The sequence below is a fragment of the Natrix helvetica genome (assembly GCF_964273705.1).
Source record: "Natrix helvetica genome assembly, chromosome: 9".
In the NCBI taxonomy this organism is placed as follows: Eukaryota; Metazoa; Chordata; class Lepidosauria; order Squamata; family Natricidae; genus Natrix; species Natrix helvetica.
The window spans coordinates 1,284,688-1,306,066 of NC_138560.1; the positions used below are offsets into that span (position 1 = coordinate 1,284,688).

Below are 21,379 nucleotides of genomic sequence, written 5' to 3' on the forward strand. Positions count from 1 at the left end.
ATAAACATAGATAGAAAGACATACGATTGATCAGAGGTCTTCAAATGTGGCAACTTTAAGACTTTTCGACTTCTGGGAGTTGAAGTTCACCAGCTCTGCTGGCTGGAGAATTCTGGGAGTTGAAGTCCACAAGTCTTAAGTTTCTAGGTTTGGGGACCCCTGCGGTAGATACAGACACAAACATACACCCCACTAAAGCTGAATGCCATTTGGCCTGAATTAAAGCACTTTGCATCTCTGTTTCAACTTTTGCCACTTGAACAGGTATGGACTTCAACTCCCAGAATTCCCCAGCCGGCATCTTAAAGTGGCCCAGGTCGAAAAACACTGTGTTAAATCAGCATCCCTTTGCTCATCTTAATGGAACCACTGGGATCTAATGGCCAGCAAGTGGAAACCTTGAATAAAGAGAAAAGTAGAAAAAAAGGAAATGTTCGAAATTTGGGTGGGTTTGGTCAGATTCGAACCCGGGATCTACGTAGAAGGGCGGCGGCTAGGACGGCGCCACCTGATTGGTCCAAAGGAAAGCGATGGCGCGCGCCGGTGCGGAAGGTTTCTACTTTGGAGGCGGACCGTTAGTCGCAAAGTCTGCCTCCGATTGGCCGCTTCCGGGCGTGATTGACGCGGCGGCTGCCAACCGTTGCGCAGCATCGTTTCCGCGCGCTGTTTGGGACGGTTAAGGGGCGCTGAGCCGCGGCGGCGGCTGAGGGGGGGAGAGGCCCGACGGTTGGCAAGCAGTCGGCCTCGGTAGGGAAGATGGCCGGCGGAGGAGGAGGAGCGGGAGGCGGCTGCTTGTACCCGCGAACGACGAATCCGAGCCTCGAGTCGCCGCCTCTCCTCAGCCTGAGGCGAAGGTCGAAACAGCAAGGGCCGGAGGAGGCGGTGAGGGGCGGGGTCAAGCCAAGGAAGGGTGGAGCCGTCGCGGTGGGGCGGGAAAGGGGAGGAGCCCAGGGGTGCGTGACGTGTGGGCGGGGCCGGAGATTGGGCGTATCCCAGAAAAGAGTTCTGTAGATCAGAGGTCTTCAAAGGTGGCAACTTTAAAACTTGTGGACTTCAACTCCCAGGAGGGGTCTTAAAGTTGGAACGTTTGGGGACCCCTGCTCTGGATGGATGGATGAGATAGATGAGATATAAGATAGATGGAATATAAGATAGATAGATGAGATCTAGATAGATTAGATATAAAATAGATAGATTAGATAGATTAGATTAGATAGATAAGATGATAAATTAGATAAAATCTTCATACATGTACATACATATATAATACTGTATATATCCATATTTATATATATATATCTACCTCCGGATATCTATCTATCTATGTATCTATCTCCTTCCATTTCTATCTTTCTATCTGTCACTCATCATTATATCACTCTATCCATATCTCATTTATCTACCATCTGTCATTCACCTATCCATCCTCTCTCTCACTCCATCCATCCAGATCTCATTTATCTTCTCTCTCTCTCTCTCTCTCTCTCCATATCTCATTTATCTACCATCTATCATTCACCTATCCATCCTCTCTCTCACTCCATCCATCCAGATCTCATTTATCTTCTCTCTCTCTCTCCATATCTCATTTATCTACCATCTATCATTCACCTATCCATCCTCTCTCTCACTCCATCCATCCAGATCTCATTTATCTTCTCTCTCTCTCTCTCTCTCCATATCTCATTTATCTACCATCTATCATTCATCTAGCCATCCTCTGTCTGTCTGTCTATCTAATCATCATTTTAGCCATTGTCTATCCACTGTAGGATGAAGGCTTCTTCTGCATGTTTCCAACCTGTACGGTCCTGAGCTTTCTTTTGCCAATTGTATTTACACACAACACACACACACACACACACACACACACACACACGTATGTATTAATCACATCGAAAAATCAGTCAGGTTTCTCGTGTACTGGGGAAAAGGAGGATTGGCAGGGTCCACAATGCTTTGTCTTGTTTTCAACCAGGTGATTCTTGAGCGAGTGTTGGGAATAACTGCTCAGACCAGCAATGGCTTAACTTGTGACCCAAACTCAGGACAGGTAGCATATCCAACAGGGTAAGTGTTTTGCTACGGTGGGTTGAAATATTAGTGTGTATTAGTGGTGGTAACCCTTTTAGAGCTGTATACAATGAAATTTCATTTTAATGTATGCCAATCAGTGTACATTTAAAGTGACAATAAAGTTATTCTAAGTTCCTCCAATTTTTAATAACATACCAGTTCTCTTTAGGGCCCAAGCTGGCAGTGTGTTTAATTTTCATTAACGTTTTCCGTTAAAGGGGCCCTTATCACAAACCACACTTTATTGCTTGTGTTGATGGCTTGTTCAGAAAAAACATAATTTAGCTGCAGTTTGATCAGATTCAGTTCTGATATACGATTTAAAAGAGTTTCCAGGTTTTTCTTGTCCAAGGCCAGAGGCTTACCCTGGTTCACTCTGAGTGTCTTTGATTTAGCGTCATTGAAAGCAACAGGACTGCGATTCCAATGCGTTTTCGCCTACAAAGGTTCTCAAATTTTTCCTCCCCTTTTGAATCCTGGGAAATTTTCTCCCACGTCAACATTTCCATCTTTTCTTCAGATGTGTGGTTGTGATTTTCAATCCCCAGAAGAACAAGCAAAGGCACATCTTTAATACGGCCAGGTAAGCCACAACTTTTGATTTCGACTTTTATCCTTCCTGAAGCTTTAAGAGTTTTGCAGGGATCAGGTGGGCCACGAGGTTCAATTGCTCCACAATCGGTCAATTCACTGGGGACAAGCAATGCAGGAAGCATTTTTTGGTAATTTCCTTACAAATGGTGGAGAAATAGTCAGTAGTGGAAACTGTCGGTAGTTGCATTTGTTGGATAAAAAGGTCTGGGAGGGCAGGATATCCAATGCTTTGATGTCAGCCAGCCAATGCAGGTAGTCCTCAACTTACAGCAATTACAATTTACAACAGTTTTATTAGCGCTGAAAAAAGACTTTTGACTGGTCTTATGACATCTACATGGTCACATGATCAGAATTTAGGCACTTGGCAACTGGCATCTACTTATGATGGTTGCAGCGCCCCACAAAGTGACGTGATCCCCATTTGTGATCTTCTGACAAAGTCAATGGGGGAAACTAGATTCACTTAAAACTGTGTGATTCGCTTAACAATTCCAGGGATTCACTTAACAGCTATGGCAAGAAAGTTCCTAAAATGGGGCAAAACTCACAACTTCTTCCTTAGCAATGAAAATTTGGGGCTCAATAGTGGCTGTAAGTCGAGGACTTCCCTTAGTGGATGTATTCTAATAGTATTCATTTCTATGAAGACAGAAAGTAATGAAGGTTTTTCTCTCTTAAGGAAAACTGTGAGCGCTTTGTCTTTCTCTCCCGATGGGAAATACATGGCCACTGGAGAGGTGAGTAACTCTTTTAATAGAGAATACAATTAAAAAGATAAAAACGAACACCAAGTAAAAATAATAAGAAAAATAGGTTTAAAAAAGGGGGGGAGGGTGTTGCGAAGAACCAGTCTATTTATTAACTCTTCACCATGTTAACAGTCATCAGTTGAGTTTGCTGTTCTTCCCCGGGGAGTCCTGAACCATAAAGGCTCTATAAATCATGCAGGACTATCCCCAATGGGAACGACATACTTGAGAGGTGGTTATGATGAAACAGGAAGAGCTTCCTTAAGGATGAGTGCGGATTGAATACAAAAGCCATTATGGCCATTAGGAAAGAAGGGCCTTGGGGTAGGCCAGTGAAGAGAATGAGTGAGAATCAAACTCATGAAAACAATTGCAGGAGGAAAGAGAGAAGAGCAAAGGCTAAGCAAGAAGCCCTTTATGGAAGTGATAGGACCAAAGGTAGAAAGGAATGGAGAAGCATGGATTGAAGCTAGTCTAAATTACATTTGATATGTTTCCTTTGTGTTTTTCTCTCAAGGTTTAGTTTTTTAGCTTCTTTCTTTCTGAATGGTGTGAAAAGTTTGTGTAGTCTTTAAGGCAGCTGCTTAGTTGAGTTGACTGGTGATCAGATGAAGGTCTGTTCTGATCATTTATTTATTGGCATCCTGTCTATTATTTTTTCAAATAACTCAAGGTGGCAAACATACCTAATATGCCTTCCTCCTTCTATTTTCCTCATAACAACAACCCTGCGAGGTGAGTGGGGCTGAGAGAGAGAGGGACTGGCTTAAAGTCACCCAGCCAACTTTCCTGGCTAAGGCAGGACTAGAACTCACTGTCTCCTGCTGATTGGCCCAAAGTCACCCAGCTGTCTTTCATGCCTGGCAGGTCTAGAATTCACCATCTCCCAATTTCTAACCTGGCGTCTTAAGCCCTAGACTAAACTGTCTCTCTTCTGGTTTTCCTGCCTGCAGAACGGGCACCAGCCAGCCGTCCGAGTCTGGGATGTAGAGGAGAAGACCCAAGTATCTGAACTTCATGGCCACAAGCACGGCGTGGCCTGCGTGGCCTTCTCTCCCAGTATGAAGTACCTCGTGTCAGTCGGGTATCCTCACGACATGAAAGTGAACGTGTGGGATTGGAAGGTAAGAAGCTCTCCTGCAGGATCCACGGGGACTCCCATGAGGGACAAAGTACAGATTCCGCAGCAGAAGAATCCAGATATAATGGATAGAACAGGAGAACTTTGATACCGTCCTCACATCCTGACGGTCGTAATATGACGGGTTGGGTTTTGGTTTAGCAGGTTAAGAGAACCGCGATGTTACGGCTTGGTCATTCAAGCCGCAGTTAAGCATGACGGAGCCACTCACTCAGACTTTACAAACTCTGTTTTCGGGATACAGCTACTCCTTGACATATGTCCACAAATGAGCCCAACATTTCTGTTGCTAAGCGAGACGTTTGTTAAGTGAGTTTCGCCCCACTTTACGAACTTCCTTTCCAAAGTTGTAAAGCGAATCCCTGCAGTTGTTAAATTAGTCGCCCGGTTGTTAAGTGAATCGGGCTTCCCCACTGACTTTGCTTGCCAGAAGGTCTCAAAAGAGGAATCACGTGACCCCGGGACACTCTGGTTGTCATAAATGTGAGTCAGTTGCCAAGTGTCTGAATTTTGACCTAAGTGTGAAAGCTGGTCATAAGTCTCTCTTTTTTTCAGTGCCCTTGTAATTCTGAAGGGTCATTAAATGAACGGTTGTAAGTTGAGGGTGTATTTTTGTCCTGTTCGCATCTTACCGCGATTGCTGGGTGGTTTTTATTCCTCACAGAGCGATACCCTCATCGCATCCAACAAAGTCTCCTGCAAAGTTATGGCCATCTCCTTCTCGGAGGACAGCTATTTTGTGACGGTCGGGCACCGCCACGTCAAGTTCTGGTTTTTGGATGGCTCCAGAGAAATCAAGGTAAGCCTGTTCCTTATATGCCAGCTATCCTGTCCAACCTTGGCCGCTTTTAGACCTGCGGACTTCAACTCCCAGAGTTCCTGAGAAAGCCCCCATGGCATTCTGGGAGTTGGAATCACAAAGGAGCCATAGTTGCCCCACCCTGGCACAGGTAGTTTAGTTGTTGAGTGAGTCAGTTGTTAAGTGAGTTTTACCCCATTTCTTCGACCTTTGTGCTTGTGAAGTGAATCCGGCTTCCCCACTGACTTTGCTTGTGCGACGGAGGCAGAAGGGATTCCTCATGATCTTGGGACACAGCAAGGGCCGTAAACAGGAGCCGGTTGCCAAGTGGTTGCATTTGGATCACGTGACCACGGGGAGGTTGCATATCCGTAACTGAAAAACGGTCCTAAATTTCTTTTTTCCCCTATGCCGTTGTGAGTTTGAATGGTCGTAAGTCGAGGACCGCCTCCTTGGACTGTGACGATCCCTGGCTCTTACAGATCAAGGAGACGGTTCCCCTGGTGGGTCGCTCCGGACTCCTCGGGGAGCTCCACAACAACACCTTCTGCGACGTGGCGTGTGGCGAGGGCAAGATGGCCGGCAGCACCTTCTGCATTTCGCACTCGGGGCTGCTTTGCCTCTTCAACGAGAAGCGCATCCTGGAGAAATGGATCGACTTGAAGGCGAGTGGGCCATCCCGGCTTCTACACAACAGACGCTTGCTCCTCTGGGGTCGCCCTCAAGGCCTCTTTCTCTCCTTCCCTCCAGGTGACCCTGGCCAATTGCATTTGTGTCAGCGAAGGGTTTATTTTCTGCGGCTGCGCTAACGGAACCGTGCGCCTATTCCAAGCACACAACTTGCACTACCTCTCAGATTTGCCCAAGCCGCACCACCTGGGCACCGATGTGGCTGCAGAGCCCATCCTGAGGTATGGCGTTGCCCAGGCTGAGCTGGAAAATACAGGGGCACCCGATAGACCCCGTGCCACCCACCCCTTTGTGCTCTCTTCACTGCCCAAAACCACCTGACCAGCTTTCCTGGCCAATTTATTTTATTTATTTATTATTCGTATTTATAGACCGCCCCCTCTCCCGAAAGGGACTCGGGGCGGTGTACAGTCACTAAAATGCGTTATAAAATACATACATAAAACAGTTAAATAATTAAATACGTAGGTGGAGGAGGTTGCAAGACTGTATATAGAATAATAAATATAGTACATTAAAAACTCTAATAACCCAGGAGTTAAAATATTACCCAAAATTACCCATTAAAATATATCCACCGGGAGGTAAAAACTAAGAATGTGCCAGGCCAGCTAATCGAAACAGGTGAGTCTTTAATTTTTGACGGAAGGAACGGAAGTCAGTGGTAGTTCTAATGTCGGGGGGGAGGTCATTCCAGAGGGTTGGGCCCATCACAGAGAAGGTCCTACCCCTAGGCGTCGCCCGCTTGCACTGCCTAGTGGACGGCACCAGTAGTAGTCCCTCCCTGTGAGAGCGGATTGGTCGTAGGGATGTGTGCGGGAGGATACGATCCCGCAGGTAACTGGGTCCTGTGCCATGGAGCGCTTTAAAGATGGTAATCAATACCTTGAAATGCACCCGAAAAACCACAGGTAGCCAGTGCAGCTCGCGCAGGAGAGGTGTCACGTGGGAGTATCTTGAGCTCCCCATAATCACCCGCGCGGCTGCGTTCTGGACTAGCTGTAGTCTTCGGATGCGTCCCAAGGGAAGCCTCATGTAGAGGGCATTGCAGTAGTCCAGGACTAGAACTCCCAGTCTCCTGGCAATTGGCCCATAGTCACCCAGCCGACTTTTGTGCCTAAGGCAGGACTAGAACTCTCCATCTCCTGGTGATTGGCTCAAAGTCACCAAACTGGCTTTTCTAACCTGGAGCCTTAACCACTAGGCCGTACTGGCTCCCCCAATCCTTGCTTTTTCCTAGCTACAAATCCTGCATCTGAGTAAGCATCAGGTACGGGCTCTTTGATTCGTTGGGAAGAACCCATCTTTCCACAGCTAATGGCTCCCCCCCCTCCCCCGCAACCCCAGCCAGAGCAGCTAAAAGGTTTTGTGGAAATTACAATCCAGCACATTGGAATCTCTTCCCTCCCGTCTTTGGTGTTTTCCAGAAGGCCAGATGCCTCCTTTCCAGATGCTATTGCCGTCGTCTTCGACCCTCGCCGTCACTGGCTCTCCTGCATGTACAAGGATCACAGCATCTACATTTGGGATGTGAAGGACATTGGCCACGCCAGGAAAGTGTGGTCTGACCTCTTCCACAGCTCCTTTGTCTGGAATGTGGAGGTAATGGGCCCCTTCCATTGGGAACGGAGGGGGACAGCAGGAACAAAGTACTTCCTGGAAGTCACTTGCTAAGATCCTGGGTGGCTTCCCCAGAAGGTCTCTTGAGTTGGAAGGGAAGTCCTCTGCTCCCTGAGCGGGTCTCCCTTGTCTGCAGAGCTCAGCCCCCGTTGATTCTGTGGCAAGGACAGGGATGAGAAGAAGGGATGAGAAGAAGAAGGGATGAGAAGAAGAAGGGATGAGAAGAAGAAGGGATGAGAAGAAGTCGGTCCCCAGGGATCTCCAACCTTGGCAATTCTAAGACTTGTGGACTTCAACTCCCAGAGTTCCCAGAACTCTGGGAATTGAAGTCCACAAGTCTTAAAGTTGCCAAAGTGGGATAGCCCTGCTCTAGAGTGTTGATAGTCCCACTTGCTCTCTTGTAGCATGAACTACATCTGATCAATTGATGTTCCCACCTGTCTCCTGTGAATTTGGGATATTCCTTCTCTAGTTTCAGTTCCTTCCAAAGAATTTACACCAAAGAATCCACATGGGCTCCACCTTTGGTTTATCCTGAGTTTGAAGATCATCAGTGTTGATATTCTCACTTGTCTCTCGTGGGCTCCATCCTAGGTGTATCCTGAGTTTGAAGCCCACCAAGGCTGTTTGCCCCCAGGATCCTTCCTAACGTGTTCCTCAGACAGCACTATACGGTTTTGGAACTTGGAAAACAACACGCATGGACCTTTCAAGAAGAACGTCTACAGCGACGTAAGTTTCCCACCTTTCTCACCTGGCGGTTGTAAGATTGGCTCCCCCCCGCCCCCCACCCACAAGACTGAGTGTATTCCAAGGGCTGAGGAGGATTGGAAACTCTTAATTTCCTTTGAACCGGCTCTCTTTTGAAGTGGCGTGATGCCCCGTTTCCTCCCTAAAGAACCTGCTGAAGGTTGTGTACGTGGAAAAGGGCGTCCAGTATTTGCAAGATTCAACGAATTTCCTGGAGCGAAACGACAACGTCGGCTACCTTGACGTAAAATACGGCGTCCGAGTGATGCAGATCAGCCCGGATGGCCAGCACCTGGCCTCTGGGGACAGAACCGGGAATCTGAGGTGGGTCTGGGATCAGCGTTGTTCCTTCCCTGGTGGAAGCGGTCCCCACTTAGGCTTCTCTGTCCCTTCCCTATTGGGATAAAACTTTAGTCCGACACTCACAGCTGGCCAAGGCATCGACTAATCCATCTGACAAGTACGGATAGTCCTTGACTTACAACCGTTCTTTTAGTGACAGTTTGAAGTGACAACGGCACTGGAAAAAAGTGACTTACGATCGGTTTTCACACTTACGACTGTTGTGGCATCTCCTCAGTCACATGATCAGAATTCAGATGCTTGGCAACTGACTCACGTTTATGACTGTTGCAATGTCTTATGGTCACCTGATTCCCTTTTGTGACCTTCTAATGATGGGGAAGCCAGGTTCACTTAACAACCATGTTACTGCAGTGCTTCATTTAACAACTCGGGCAAAATGGGGCAAAACTCAGTTCAGAACTGTCTAGCTTTGTTCATAATTTGAAGCCGGCCTGCAGATCATTATCTGGGAATCAAGGGCCATAAAATATCACCAGCAAAGTGACTGGTTTTGCTCCCTCAGTTGTGGCTGGTAGGTTTTCGTATTTCTGACAGGTTTTGTACTTCTGATTCTGCCCCCCTCCCACTCCCCCCACCCCCGGTGCTCTCGGAGAAGTACCAAACTTGGATTCCAATACGTTCACTTTCAAACCGTTTTAAAAAATTGTTTTTTTGTCTTGCAGGATACATGAGCTAAAATTCATGGCGGAAGTGATGAAATTTGAGGCCCACGATTCGGAAGTCCTCTGCTTAGAATATTCCAAGCCAGAAACAGGTTGCTTTTTAAATCTGGGAATTTGTGCAGATGAAGTTTTTTATGTCTAACCTGCCACCCTGGGGGTTCCATGCAGCCCCAAACAGCTAGTAATGTGGGCCCACTAGGTGGTAAAATTTTAACACTATGTGATTTATATACGTTAACTATTTTAAATACAGGTAGTCCTCAACTTACAATTGAGCCCAACATTTCTGTTGTTAAGTGAGACATTTCTTAAGTGAGTTTTGCCCCACTTTACAACCTTCTTTGCCGTGGTTGTTAAGTGAATCCCTGCAGGTTTTAAATTAGTAACACGGTTGTTAAGCGAATCTGGCCTCCACATTGACTTTGCTTGTCAGAAGATCGCAAAAGGGGATCCCATCGCATCACTGCGACCGTTGGTTGCCAAGTGTCTGAATTTTGTGACTGTGGGGAAGCTGCAACGGTCGTACGTGTGAAAAACGGTCATAAGTCACTTTTTTCAGTGCCGTTGCAACTTCCAACGGGCACTAAATGAACTGTTGCAAGTCAAGGCCTACCTGTATATTGTATGCAGCCGCCTCACTCAGGGTGGCCCAAGCAAGCTGAAAGATTGGACACCCATGTGTTGTGTTGTGTTGTGTTGTGTGTACAGACCCACCCATGAGACACAAAGATACCCCAGCCACAAACACACACCCTGCTGGGTATCTGAACAATTCTGTCCTGGCAATTCTTGGGATTTCCGGGAGCAGCTTCTGACTCCCTTTGAAAGAGAGGCAACTGAAGGTTTTCCCCCTCTGTCCGTAGGCCTGGCGCTCTTGGCCTCAGCGAGCCGAGACCGGCTGATTCATGTACTGAACGTGAGAAGTGGTTATAAACTGGAGCAGACTTTGGACGACCACTCCTCGGCTATAACAGCGGTCAAATTCACTGGTGAGCCGCTGCTTCAGACCACTCGGAGAGAGTCCTTCTTTCTCAAACCATGTTGGCTTAGGGATCGCAGGAGCATGGAGCCCGGTCTTCCTGCAGGATGGAAAAACTGGGCTTTATTTTAGGGATGAAGCAGAAATCTAAAAGCATGAATCTAAAATAATAATAATAATAAAAGCATAAATCTAAAAAAAAATTAAAAGCATAAATCTAAAAAAAAATTTAAAAGCATAAATCTAAGAAAATTATTATAAAAGATAAATTACATGAACATGAGAAGGCTGATCTGTCTGACTTTCTTTTCTCCATCATAGGAAATAGCTGCATTCAGATGATTAGCTGTGGAGCTGACAAAAGCATCTATTTTCGCAGCGCGCAAAAGGTTCTCAGATTATTTATGATTATATTATAAAAACATGCAATTAAGGTTCTTAGCTGGAGGGCTGTCTGGACAGAATATAAATAGATATAAAGAGTAGAACAGAGTCAGCTGGAGTTGGGTGCATATAAATTGAATATATTTAGTTAAACATGAGCTGTGGATTCATAATTTGGTGCCCTGTGGGGTTCCGTCGGCCGTTTCCTTTAGGCTGATTTAAGGAGATTGAACAAACTTTCCTGGGCAAATTTATCCGGACAGCTGATGGTCAGGCAGGACCTGCATAAAGTATAGTCTGCACTGACCCCAAATGGCTGGGAGAGGGTCTCTGTGCTCTTCTCCCGGGAATCTGGATGAAGCATTACAACGGCAGGCTAGGATGCATTTGTATCCCTACAGGTTCTCCTTGTGGGGAATTCCTGGTCATAATTAGCAGAATATTGCTGATTTTCTCCTTTTTGCATTAAAATGACTTTCCCCGTTCTTGGAGTCACAGTGTATAGGTCCACTCTGCCTCTGTCCTTGGTGGGCTTATTCTGGAAGTCAATTGCTTCCCAGTTGAAAGCCAACCCGTTTGGAGGGTCCTCAGTTGTGGAGAGATTGTTGCCCATAATTTTAAGCTGGCTGGATCAAAATCCCTGCCTCCCCTTAGAGCCATGAGGGTGAACCTATGGCACACGTATCACAGGTGGCACACGGAGCCATACCTGCCGTTAGCTCCAGCGTGCATGTGTGCCCTGGCCAGATGATTTTCGGCCTTCCAGAAGGCCGGGGGAGGCCATTTTGGCCCTAGGAAAGCCTCTGGAGCCTGGAGAGGGTGAAAACGGCCTCCCCTCCCTGAGGAAAAACCTGTGCTTTGCATTATGGGTGTGGCATGCATTCGCGCTATCGCACACGCGTGCTTGCATTTTTGGCACCCAAGAAGAAAAAGGTTACACTTCCTTAGAGTGTTTGCTTCCTCACTGCAGGTCGGAGGTGGAATTAATTTTATCCGGTCTCACCACGTGGCTGAGAAGACCACTCTGTACGACATGGACGTGGATATAACTCAGAAGTACGTGGCTGTGGCCTGCCAGGACAGGAACGTCAGGTGAGATGCTCTCTCTATCGCTCTCCTGGCCCTCTGGGATTGCAGCATTTGAGGTCCTCCTGGGGATTTTAATTCCCGGGTGGAGAAAATAAGGGAGGAAATGGCCTTTCCCCAGGCCGGGACTGGAGTTCAGTCTTAGGGAGGAAGAAACCGGGGGTGCAGTGGAGACCAGAGGCGCCTTCTGCCCGTAAGGCCTCTGCCTTGAGCCAGCCAGATTCTGCAGGCTCTGAGATGAGCTTAATTCTCCCCTTCCAGGATATACAACACGGTCAGCGGGAAGCAGAAGGGCTGCTACAAAGGGGCCCACGGTGACGATGGATCCCTGCTGAAGGTGACGGAGAGGCACAGAAAAATGTGCTGTCCCCAGGGCAGAATTGGGGACTGGTCATGGCTGGCAGTGGGGGATTTCTTTTTCCAGATGAGAATTTAATGCCTCAGAGAAGCTCAGGAAAGATCAAAAATTTGGCTAATTGTCCCTCGGCCCCTAATTTTATTTGTACTTCATCCAGAATCCTTCTGTGAGGGAGATGGGCAATGGATGGAGGGATGGATGGATAGATGGACGGATGAGATAGACAGATAGATAGATAGATGATAGGTAGATAGATAGATAGATAGATAGATAGATAGATAGATAGATAGATAGATAGATAGATAGATAGATAGATAGATAGATAGATAAAGAGAGAGAGAGAGAGAGAAGATGGATGGATGGGATAGGGTAAGTAGGTAGGTAGGTAGAGAGAGAGACTGAGTAATTTGCAGAGAAGTGACCACTTGATGCCTGGATCCCTCTGTAGGTCCAGTTTGATCCTTCTGGAACATTCCTGGCTACTAGTTGCTCAGATAAAAGCATTTCCATCATCGACTTCCGCTCTGGAGAATGTGTGGCCAAAATGTTTGGGCACTCAGGTTTGTTTCCCAGTCTTGATATTCTGAATTTCTCTGATTTTCTCTCAAACCCAGTCTCCCTTTGCTTGCTTCCTCTCAAGTGTGTTATTAACTTGCATGCCAATCCATTCCCAAAATACCTCCTCCTCCTCCTCCTCTCCTCCAGCAGAGACCTGTGCTGGCTGATCTAATGCTTTGCACATGCTCAGAGGTCTATCCTGTGAAGCGGAGTGACACAGGTGATGCGCAGAAGACCTTCGTTTAAATCAGTCGAGGGGAACAGCGCAATAATTCCCTTCTCCCACATTGCAGAAGTCGTCACGGGGATGAAATTTACCTTCGACTGCAAACATCTGATCACCGTCTCGGGAGACAGGTGGGCAACCTGGTCTCTCCAAGGTGCCCCTTCGGCTTCAAGGCTTGTGAGGGTCCAAGCTCACCCAGAAAGGAGAGTGGGAGAATTTGATGCCCAGGGGGGGGGGCAGTTTTGAGGGATGTGCAGTGGGGCCGCTTCAGATCCAGGCTGGAGCCCCACACCAGGAGGCCTCCCCATTTTGCTCTTGATTGTCTTTATTATTCATGCTCTTATTCTGCAGTTGCATCTTTGTGTGGCGCCTGAGCCCTGCAATTACCGCTTGCATGAAGCAGCACTTGAGGGAACTGGAACAGATCCAGGAGCAGCAGGAGGTTGGGGACTCTGCGTGGCCTCCCCGGGTCAGGTACCAGACCAGCCCTGCGTCCCGAGTTCAGGAGAAGGGCAGAAGCTCTGCCCCGGTGGGGTAAAGAAGGGCATGTTTTGAACCTTCCTTTCCAGGGTGGAAATGTTTGAGAGGGACTCCCACCGGGACTTGGTTGATTCTGACCTGGAGGAGGAGGAGGAGGAGGAGGAGGAGGAAGAGGAGGGAGAAGAGGAAGAATTAGCTCTGCAGACGCCAGTTAAAGATGACCTTGATCCAGGTACGTCTTGGGACAAGACACGGCCGGCGTTATCGGAGTTTATTTTATCTGCTTTGTCATTTTATATCTGATGATTGTAATGCTTGTTCATGTTTTATTATCCTGTAAGCTGCCCAGAGAGATGGGCAGCCAATACAAATAATAATAATAATAATAATAATAATAATAATAATAATAATAATAACAACAACAACAACAACAACAACAACAACAACAACAATCTGTAACACCACCCAACATCCACATATTCCTCTCCCAGGTCCTTGGAAAGGACTCGGTAGGGAGGCATAAATGCCAAACCCAGCCTGAACATTTGACGGACCATAATCATTTATTAGTATTATTAGAACTTATTAGTCCCCTCAAAGCCACCTTGCTTGGAACTGCAACTATTTACTCAGAGGGAAGAGGAACACACTGTCTGCCATTGTTAGTAGAGATTGGACAATTGCTTGTGTGGAGTGGCATAGGGTCTCTCGTGTGAGCAGGGCGGGGTTGGACTAGAAGACCTCCGAGGTCCCTCCCAACTCTGTTATTCTCTCATTCCTTTTAATACCTTTCTCTTTTTTGGGGGGGGTAAAAATTCAACCCCCTTCTCACCATTATGGGCACCCTTTCTTAGACCCTTATTTTGGGATTACTAGAGACATAAAGGCTGTTACTTTCACTGTCCTCATGTGGTTTTTCTCTTCCCAGCTCCTGTTTGTCTCCTGTCCAATGGCAAACTGCCCATGTGGGCAAAGAGACTGGTAAGTCGCAGGGGATTGTCCAGCTGCCCCATAGAGAGCAGGGAGGTTTTTGGAGATGGAAGAGAGCACAGCTATTAGTACAGGTGGTCCTTGACTTACGTCCACAGTTGGGACGAGAATTTCCATTGCTAAGCAAAGCGGTCGGGAATTGAATCGTACCCAGTTTTACAACTTTTTTGCCATGGTTGCTAAGCGAATCATGCCCCAAATTTTGATCATGTGACCATTAGCATGCTGGGACGCTTGTAAGTGTGAAAACAATCTTCGTTCACTTTTTTCAGTGTTATTGACGGTCACTAAACGAATGGTTGTAAGTCAAGGACGTCCTGTAATAACGAGCGATGTGCTGCTTGGCTCCGCTGGGCCCATCCCATGCCAGCCGTTCTTTCATTGCTTCAGCTGGCCTCCCCCCACCTGGCCCTTCAGGTGTTGGGACTGGCTGGCACGGAGGTCTCGCCCGTCCGGAGGGCCCCTGCTGGGAGAAATCTGCCCTCTACCAATGCAGATTGTTGCTGGGGGTTTTCCAGCTGGCGGGGAGGGGGGGGGCAGGGCCAGCCAGGTCTCCTGACTCCCCCCTTTCCGGGCGTCTCCCTCTGTCTCCTTGCCAGCTGGGTGAAGCAGACCATTCGGAGAGCGGCGCCTTTCACTCCAGGGTGAGCTACCAGCCGCAGGGCCGTTGGGCTGAGCGAGCCGACAAGGAACCCATCAAAACCATCCTGGAAGCTGACTTGAGCTACTTCACCCCGATTCAGAACCGCAGCACGGCCGAGGCGGATCTGGAGCAGCGGAGTCTGGACCGACTGGTTTTGGAGGTGCTTCTCGGTGGGGGAAGGTGGGAGGGGGAGATTGGTCTGATTGGCTGAGTAACGTCACCCCCACCCCCGTTCCTCTGAGAAAGCAGGCGATCCATCTGAATAGGGTTCAGAAGGCACATTTCCCGTCTTTCCCTGAAAATAAGACCCGGTCTTATTTTCTTTTAACCCCTGAAAAAATGGCTAGGGCTTCCTTTCGGGGGGAGTCTAATTACTGACTCACCTCGTGGCAGGGGCACCAACAGGAGCCACTTCTTCTGTGGATGCTTGCTGCTGCTCACACGTGTCACCCCCGCCCCCCCTTTCGCCATCAGAGCCTTCCGGAAAGCCCTCTGCAGCCAATAAAGGAAGCTCTGCATCGATCTGGAGCTCTGTTATCAGCTGCACGGAGCTTTCCGGAAGGCTCTGATGGCGAAATCGGGGCCGGGGACGACAATCCGGATCTCGTTTCTTGGTTTCATCCTCCGGAGGATGAAAAACAGCCCTACGGCCCTAAAGTGACTTCCGGTTTGTCCGTTGGGTTGTTTTTCGTCCTTCGAAGACTTCAGGGAAGCCTCCGGAAGGCCCCCGAAGGCTCCAGAGGGCTTATACCAGCCCTAAGTCCGTTCCTGAACTTCCAGTTTGCCCTTAGGGAAGCTCCTGAAGCCTCCGGAGGGAGGGAGGCTGTTTTCGCCCTCCCCAGGCTCCTATAAAGCCTCTGGAGCCTTGGGAGGGTGGAAAATGGCTTTTAAAAAGGCTGAACTCAGCAACGCCTCATGTGCCCTGACAAATGGCTCCGCGTGCCACCTGTGGTCATAAGTGCGAGAAGCGGTCCTAAGCCCCTTTTTTTCAGTGCCGCCGTAACTTTGGTCACTAAACCAATGGTTGTTAAGTCGAGGGCCCCCTGTATTCATCTCTGAGTCCCCTTAATCGCGAAGGGCTACTCCTGAGAAGGAGTGAATGAAAGGAGAGGGGGAGAATGTTTTCGCTTCGCCACGCAGGCTGAGAATTCTCCCGGCAACATAACCGAAGACTTCAAGCAGCCGAATCTGTCTTCTGACGAGGACACCCCGCGGGAGCTGGAGGGCAGCGGGACCACCCTCTACGTCTCCCAAGCAGACAGCAGTTCTTCCTTCGGGGAGAGGTTGGTTTTCTGCAGACTCTGCGTTCTCCGACAGAAATCCCAAGGCGGCCCACTCGACTCAAGCGACGAGGCTTGATCCTTTGGCTCAGCGGTCTCCCACCTTGGGAACTTTAAGCCTGGAGGACTTCAACTCCCAGAATTCCCCAGCCAGCTTTCGTTTAAAGTTGCCAAGGTGGGAGACCGCTGCTTTGGCCTGTTGTGTTCTGGAGCCTGGGAAGACCACAGACCCTGGGGCAGATGGTCTACGTTGCCCTCACCTGCTGAGTCTCCCCTCTCAAGTTTTTCAGGACACCTGGATGAGTAGATCCACTGTTAAGAAAGATCTACCCATTATTTCTTTCTCTCTCTCTCTGAAGGTCAATCCATCAGCCTCTGTTTGAGGAGGAAGCCTCGAGCCCCAAAGACAAGGTGCCTGAGATCATCCTCTCTGGGGCTCCCTTGCATGCTGAGCTACCTGTTTCCGGGCACCAGCACAAAGGTAAGATCCCTGGAAGGGACTTCACGGATTCCTCCCCAGCATGGTATTGCACCAAGCGGGTTCCTTGCATGGCACGGCCGGTCGCTGGTCTGAGAACTCCTGTAATCTCCAACCCAGCTCCAAACAGCAAACTGGTGCCTCCCAGGTGTGAAGTTCAAACTCCCACAATTCCCTTAGCCATTGCTAAGGATTCTGGGAGCTGGCCCACCTTTCTGGAGGATGCCAGGTTGAGGAAGGCGATCTGAAGGCCAGCCGTAAAAGTGGAATCGTGATTTCTGTGCCAGTGATGGATTTACACCAATCCACTCAGAAAAATTGGGAGGAAGAGCAGGGGAGCTTGTGGGCTCAGTTGCCACCCATCCCCAAAAGGGTGAGGGAGAAGGAAAGGAAGAGAAGGGAGGAGGGATACGGATAGTCCTTGACTTACGAGATTTCATTTAGTGACGGTTCAAAATCACAGCAACATTGAAAAAAAGGGACTTATGACCGTTTTTCACACTTGCCACTGTTGCAATCTCCCTGGGGTCACCTGATCAAACTTCAACCGCTTGGCAACCGACTTCTACTTATGACGGTTTCAATGTCCTGGGTCAGGCGATCCACTTCCGCGGCATTCCTACAAGCCAAGTCATTAGGGAAGCCAGATTCACTGAACAGCCGTGTGACTCACTTAACAACTGCAGCGATTCCCTTAAGAACTGTGGCAAGAACAGTTGTACAATGGGACAAAACTCAATGAATGTCTCGCTTAGCCACATAAATTCTGGACTCATTTGTGGTCATAAGTCAAGGACTACCTGTATCACGGAAGAGTGCTTGAAACGGGGGCTAGAACCCCCCCCCTCCGCCCCAGCACCTGAGTCTTCCCTTTGTTTTCCGCTCTGCAGAGGCCGAGGTGGCCAACCTGGAGGAGAACTTCTCCCAGAACGGGTTGCTGCCCCAGACGCCGGAGCAGGAAAGATACCTCAAGAATCACTTTGAAACTCTGGCCGGTGGCCCCCTTGAAGGTAACGTGGAACCGGCCTCTGCCAGGAACAGGAAACCAGGAGCCGGGATGGAATTCCAAAGTACCATGAGTTTATTTCAGGCTACCTGAACACGGGAATCTGATCTACTTAGGGTCAAGGCTGGTAATTGGTACCAGTTTAAAGATTCTAGAGTTTAAATTGGATGTTCCTGGACATGTCATTACTCAACCCAATCATCAGCAAACCCCATTCCCTTCTGGCACTGATGATGTTGCCTAGTTGGGTCATGAAACATCTGCAGAAAAACAAGCAAGGTCAGAGAGTACCCTCCTCCTCCTCCCTCTGCAATCCTCCCTCCCTTCTATCACTGATGATGTTCCCTAATTAGGTCATGAAACATTTGCAAGAAAACCAACAAGCTCAGGGAGCACCAAGGACCCCACAAATCAGCCCTGAGCTCCAAATATTGTCTTCTATTGTCACTCGGATAAATTCTCTGCCTTCCTGTTTGTGTCCAGAAACATTTGATGGTTGTATCAGAGATCGACAGCCGTTCGAAGACAGCGAGGACGGGGAGAGCCCACTCCTGAATCCTCGCCTGAGCATCTCCGCCAGGTTTCTCTCGCGCGCTCAGAAGAATTGCAGGTTGGCTGCTTCTGGTCACGTTGCCCCCTCCGTTTGTGGGGAAGCTTCGCCTGAAAACTTGCTCTGAGATGGTTCTCTCCCACACAGATTTGCGGCTGCGTTTCTCCCAAGAGTCTGTCCACTGGCGCAGGCAGCCACTGCTGAACGCCTCTCGGAGGAATGCTTACCACTCAGCGATTTCACGAAATTCAAGGCACGTTTGTGTGGTGCAAATCTTTTAACAGCTACCCACAAAATCCCTGTGCAGCAATTAGATGGGTGGCCTGTATGACTGGAAGATGACGCCTGCGGAGGCTCTCAGTCCCTCAGGTCACGGTTTCCCCAGAGGCAGCCAAGAGGCAACCGAACTCTCTTGGCTTTTCGCTTCTCATCCAAGATGCTAAAGAACAGAAGAAGCTTCTTGGTTGAGGAGCAAAACATCTGCAAGGAAAAACAAAGAAAGTCCTCTGGGGAAAAAAGCACCCTTGGGTCAATGGAGGATGACGTTGCTGGCGTTCCCTAGATTAATTCCTCAACACTCCTTTTTAAAAAATATTGATGACAATGCTATTTATTTATGATATAACATACAAAAAAATACAAAAACAAAAAGAAGGGGAAATAGAGAGGGGAAGGGGAAAGTGTGGGAAAAGAAGGGGAGGAAAGAAAGCCTTGACTACCAACTCCCTTTGGGTGCAGTAGAATAGGCTAATAACATCAAACCACAACTGTTTTAGTTTTACCTAGTAGTTTAAACTAGCCATTTCGGTAACATCGTATCTATCTAATCGGTAAAACCCTAAAATCAAAGTTTCGGGGTTTTTTTTTCTACCTCAAGCACAAAGTCCAGAAGTGGTTTCCAGGTGTCTGTTTTTTGCCTTGATCAAAGCAATCACAATACTCCTGACTTGATAGGGAAACGAAGCTGCTGGCCTAGAACCTGCTCAGTTGCTCTCTAACCAGGGGTGAAATCCAGCAGGTACTGGCAGGTTCTGGAGAACCGGTAGCAGGAATTTTGAGTAGTTCAGAGAACCGGCAAATGCCACCTCTGTCTGGCCCCGCCCCCATCTATTCCCTGCCTCCCGAGTCCCAGCTGATTGGGGGGAAATGGGGATTTTGCAGTAACCTTCCCCACAGAACCGGCAGTAAAAAAAAAATGAATTTCACCACTGTATGTAACCTTTGTGAAATACGTGGTTTTTAGAAACCTCCCCCAGAAATCCAGCCTGAGCTGAAAGGAAGCCTCGATGCCAAAACAGCCGGTGTTTCAGGTAAGAATGTTGACCAAACAAACAGATAGGTAGCTGGAGCAACTCTTCTTTTCTTTTCTCGGGATAAAATGTACAGCCTATCTCCTCCATCCAAATGTATTTAATTGTTTTATGATTGTATTTTTATCTGCATTGACTGTACACCGCCCCGAGTCCCTTCTTGGGAGAGGGGGCGGTGTAGAAATCCAAGAAATAAAATAAATAAATAAATAAAAATAATAAAATGGGCTTGATTACTGTCCCTCGTAGATGCCCTGGAAAGGAACAGCCAGCTGACGCGATCAGTTGGAGCTGTTTACCTGTCCCTTGGAAAGAATGCAGCCGGGGGCATTCCAGTCGGCTGGATTTTTGTCTTTTCCTTAGCCTTGGGAAATCTCCAAAGACAGAAATGCTTTTGTTGTTGTTATTAGTATTTTTCCTCTCTGTTCTCAGAAATTCAGGGTCTCGTCAGAAGTTTTGAGGGGAGCCTGCAGACCCTACGCCTCAAATTTCAAGAGACTTTGCAACTGTACGATAAGGTAAGGGTGGGTGACTCTGCATTTTACAAAAAGAAAGAAAGATGGAGTTTTACTTGGATGGGTGGGCCAAGTTACTAATGCGCTTTGTGCTACATCAGAGGTGTCCAACCTTGGTCCCTTTGAGACTTGTGGATTTCAACTCCCAGAATTCCCATTCTGAGAGTTGAAGTCCCCAAGTCTTAAAGGGACCAAGGTTGGACACTTCTGTGTTATATTCTAAGATACCACTTTTATCATCCCTGTCCCTAAGGTGTGATCAAACAAACATGGCAGCACATGTTGAAGAAAGTAGAGCTTTTAACCTCACGGCCATCTTGACCACACCCTCCTTCTATCCCCACCTCTGTTCCTTTGGGGTTTCCTTTATTTTAACGCCACCGCGGGAAGAGAGGCAAGGAAGTCCTTGCTTCACCTGGGGATAGACAGCTGGCCGTGTCAGAAAGGGTTCCAATGTTTCAGGTGTCTTGTTGCACTGGCGGGACCGAGGAGGAGTTCACCCACGTCCAGCACAGGCTTTCTAGCACCTTCTGCTGGATGAAGAGCGAGCTGGCGACCAGAGACTGCAAGGATAAGGCCGATGTCGCCGTTGCCACCGACCCCTCATCCTTCTGGCCGATCTGCCTCCAGGAAGGCGAGGCCCACACGCTGCTGAAGCATTACTCTGACTCTCTCCTGAACGTGGTTCAGAAGAAGCTGGAGGAGGCCCGGAAAACCAGCCTGCCTTGAAGGGCTTCGTTCCTTCCCTTCCGCACATTTGTGGCACACGGATGTCCGTTTTGTTGTGACTCCTGAGGAGCTGACCGTCCAACATGAGCACCGATTCACGTGTTGCCTTTCAGCACTTTGTTCGCATCCATAGGAAGAGTTCAAAGGTTTGCCCAGTAACGCTGACAATTTGAACGCCTCTTTTTATGACAAAAATTAATAAATAATGTTTTTAGAAGACTCTAGAAAATTCAAAAGGGGCGTCTTGAAATTCTCCTATGGTGCTATTTTTAACTTGGGCTGCCGCACAGCTTTGTAATGTGTGTGTTTTTTAAAGGTTTTAAATATAATAAAGTATTTTTTGGATTCGAAAGAGAG

At 48.1% G+C, this 21,379-nt stretch overlaps 1 protein-coding gene across 1 annotated transcript; it reads left to right on the forward strand.

Moving 5' to 3' along the window:
- The first annotated feature begins 555 nt into the window (after nucleotides 1–555).
- On the forward strand, nucleotides 556–21,374 carry WDR62 (WD repeat domain 62). The gene is made up of 30 exons (XM_081962337.1): nucleotides 556–882; nucleotides 1,979–2,070; nucleotides 2,597–2,659; nucleotides 3,353–3,410; nucleotides 4,376–4,546; nucleotides 5,228–5,362; nucleotides 5,845–6,027; nucleotides 6,113–6,273; nucleotides 7,480–7,654; nucleotides 8,267–8,404; nucleotides 8,571–8,746; nucleotides 9,451–9,542; nucleotides 10,314–10,439; nucleotides 10,751–10,818; nucleotides 11,784–11,905; nucleotides 12,161–12,236; nucleotides 12,706–12,817; nucleotides 13,109–13,172; nucleotides 13,393–13,515; nucleotides 13,611–13,753; nucleotides 14,450–14,502; nucleotides 15,111–15,314; nucleotides 16,295–16,437; nucleotides 16,794–16,915; nucleotides 17,803–17,922; nucleotides 18,402–18,528; nucleotides 18,616–18,721; nucleotides 19,712–19,778; nucleotides 20,211–20,296; nucleotides 20,756–21,374. Exons 1-30 carry the CDS (start codon nucleotides 757–759, stop codon nucleotides 21,020–21,022), a joined length of 3,699 nt encoding a protein of 1,232 aa, XP_081818463.1. The 5' UTR covers nucleotides 556–756; the 3' UTR covers nucleotides 21,023–21,374.
- The last annotated feature ends 5 nt before the right edge of the window (nucleotides 21,375–21,379 follow it).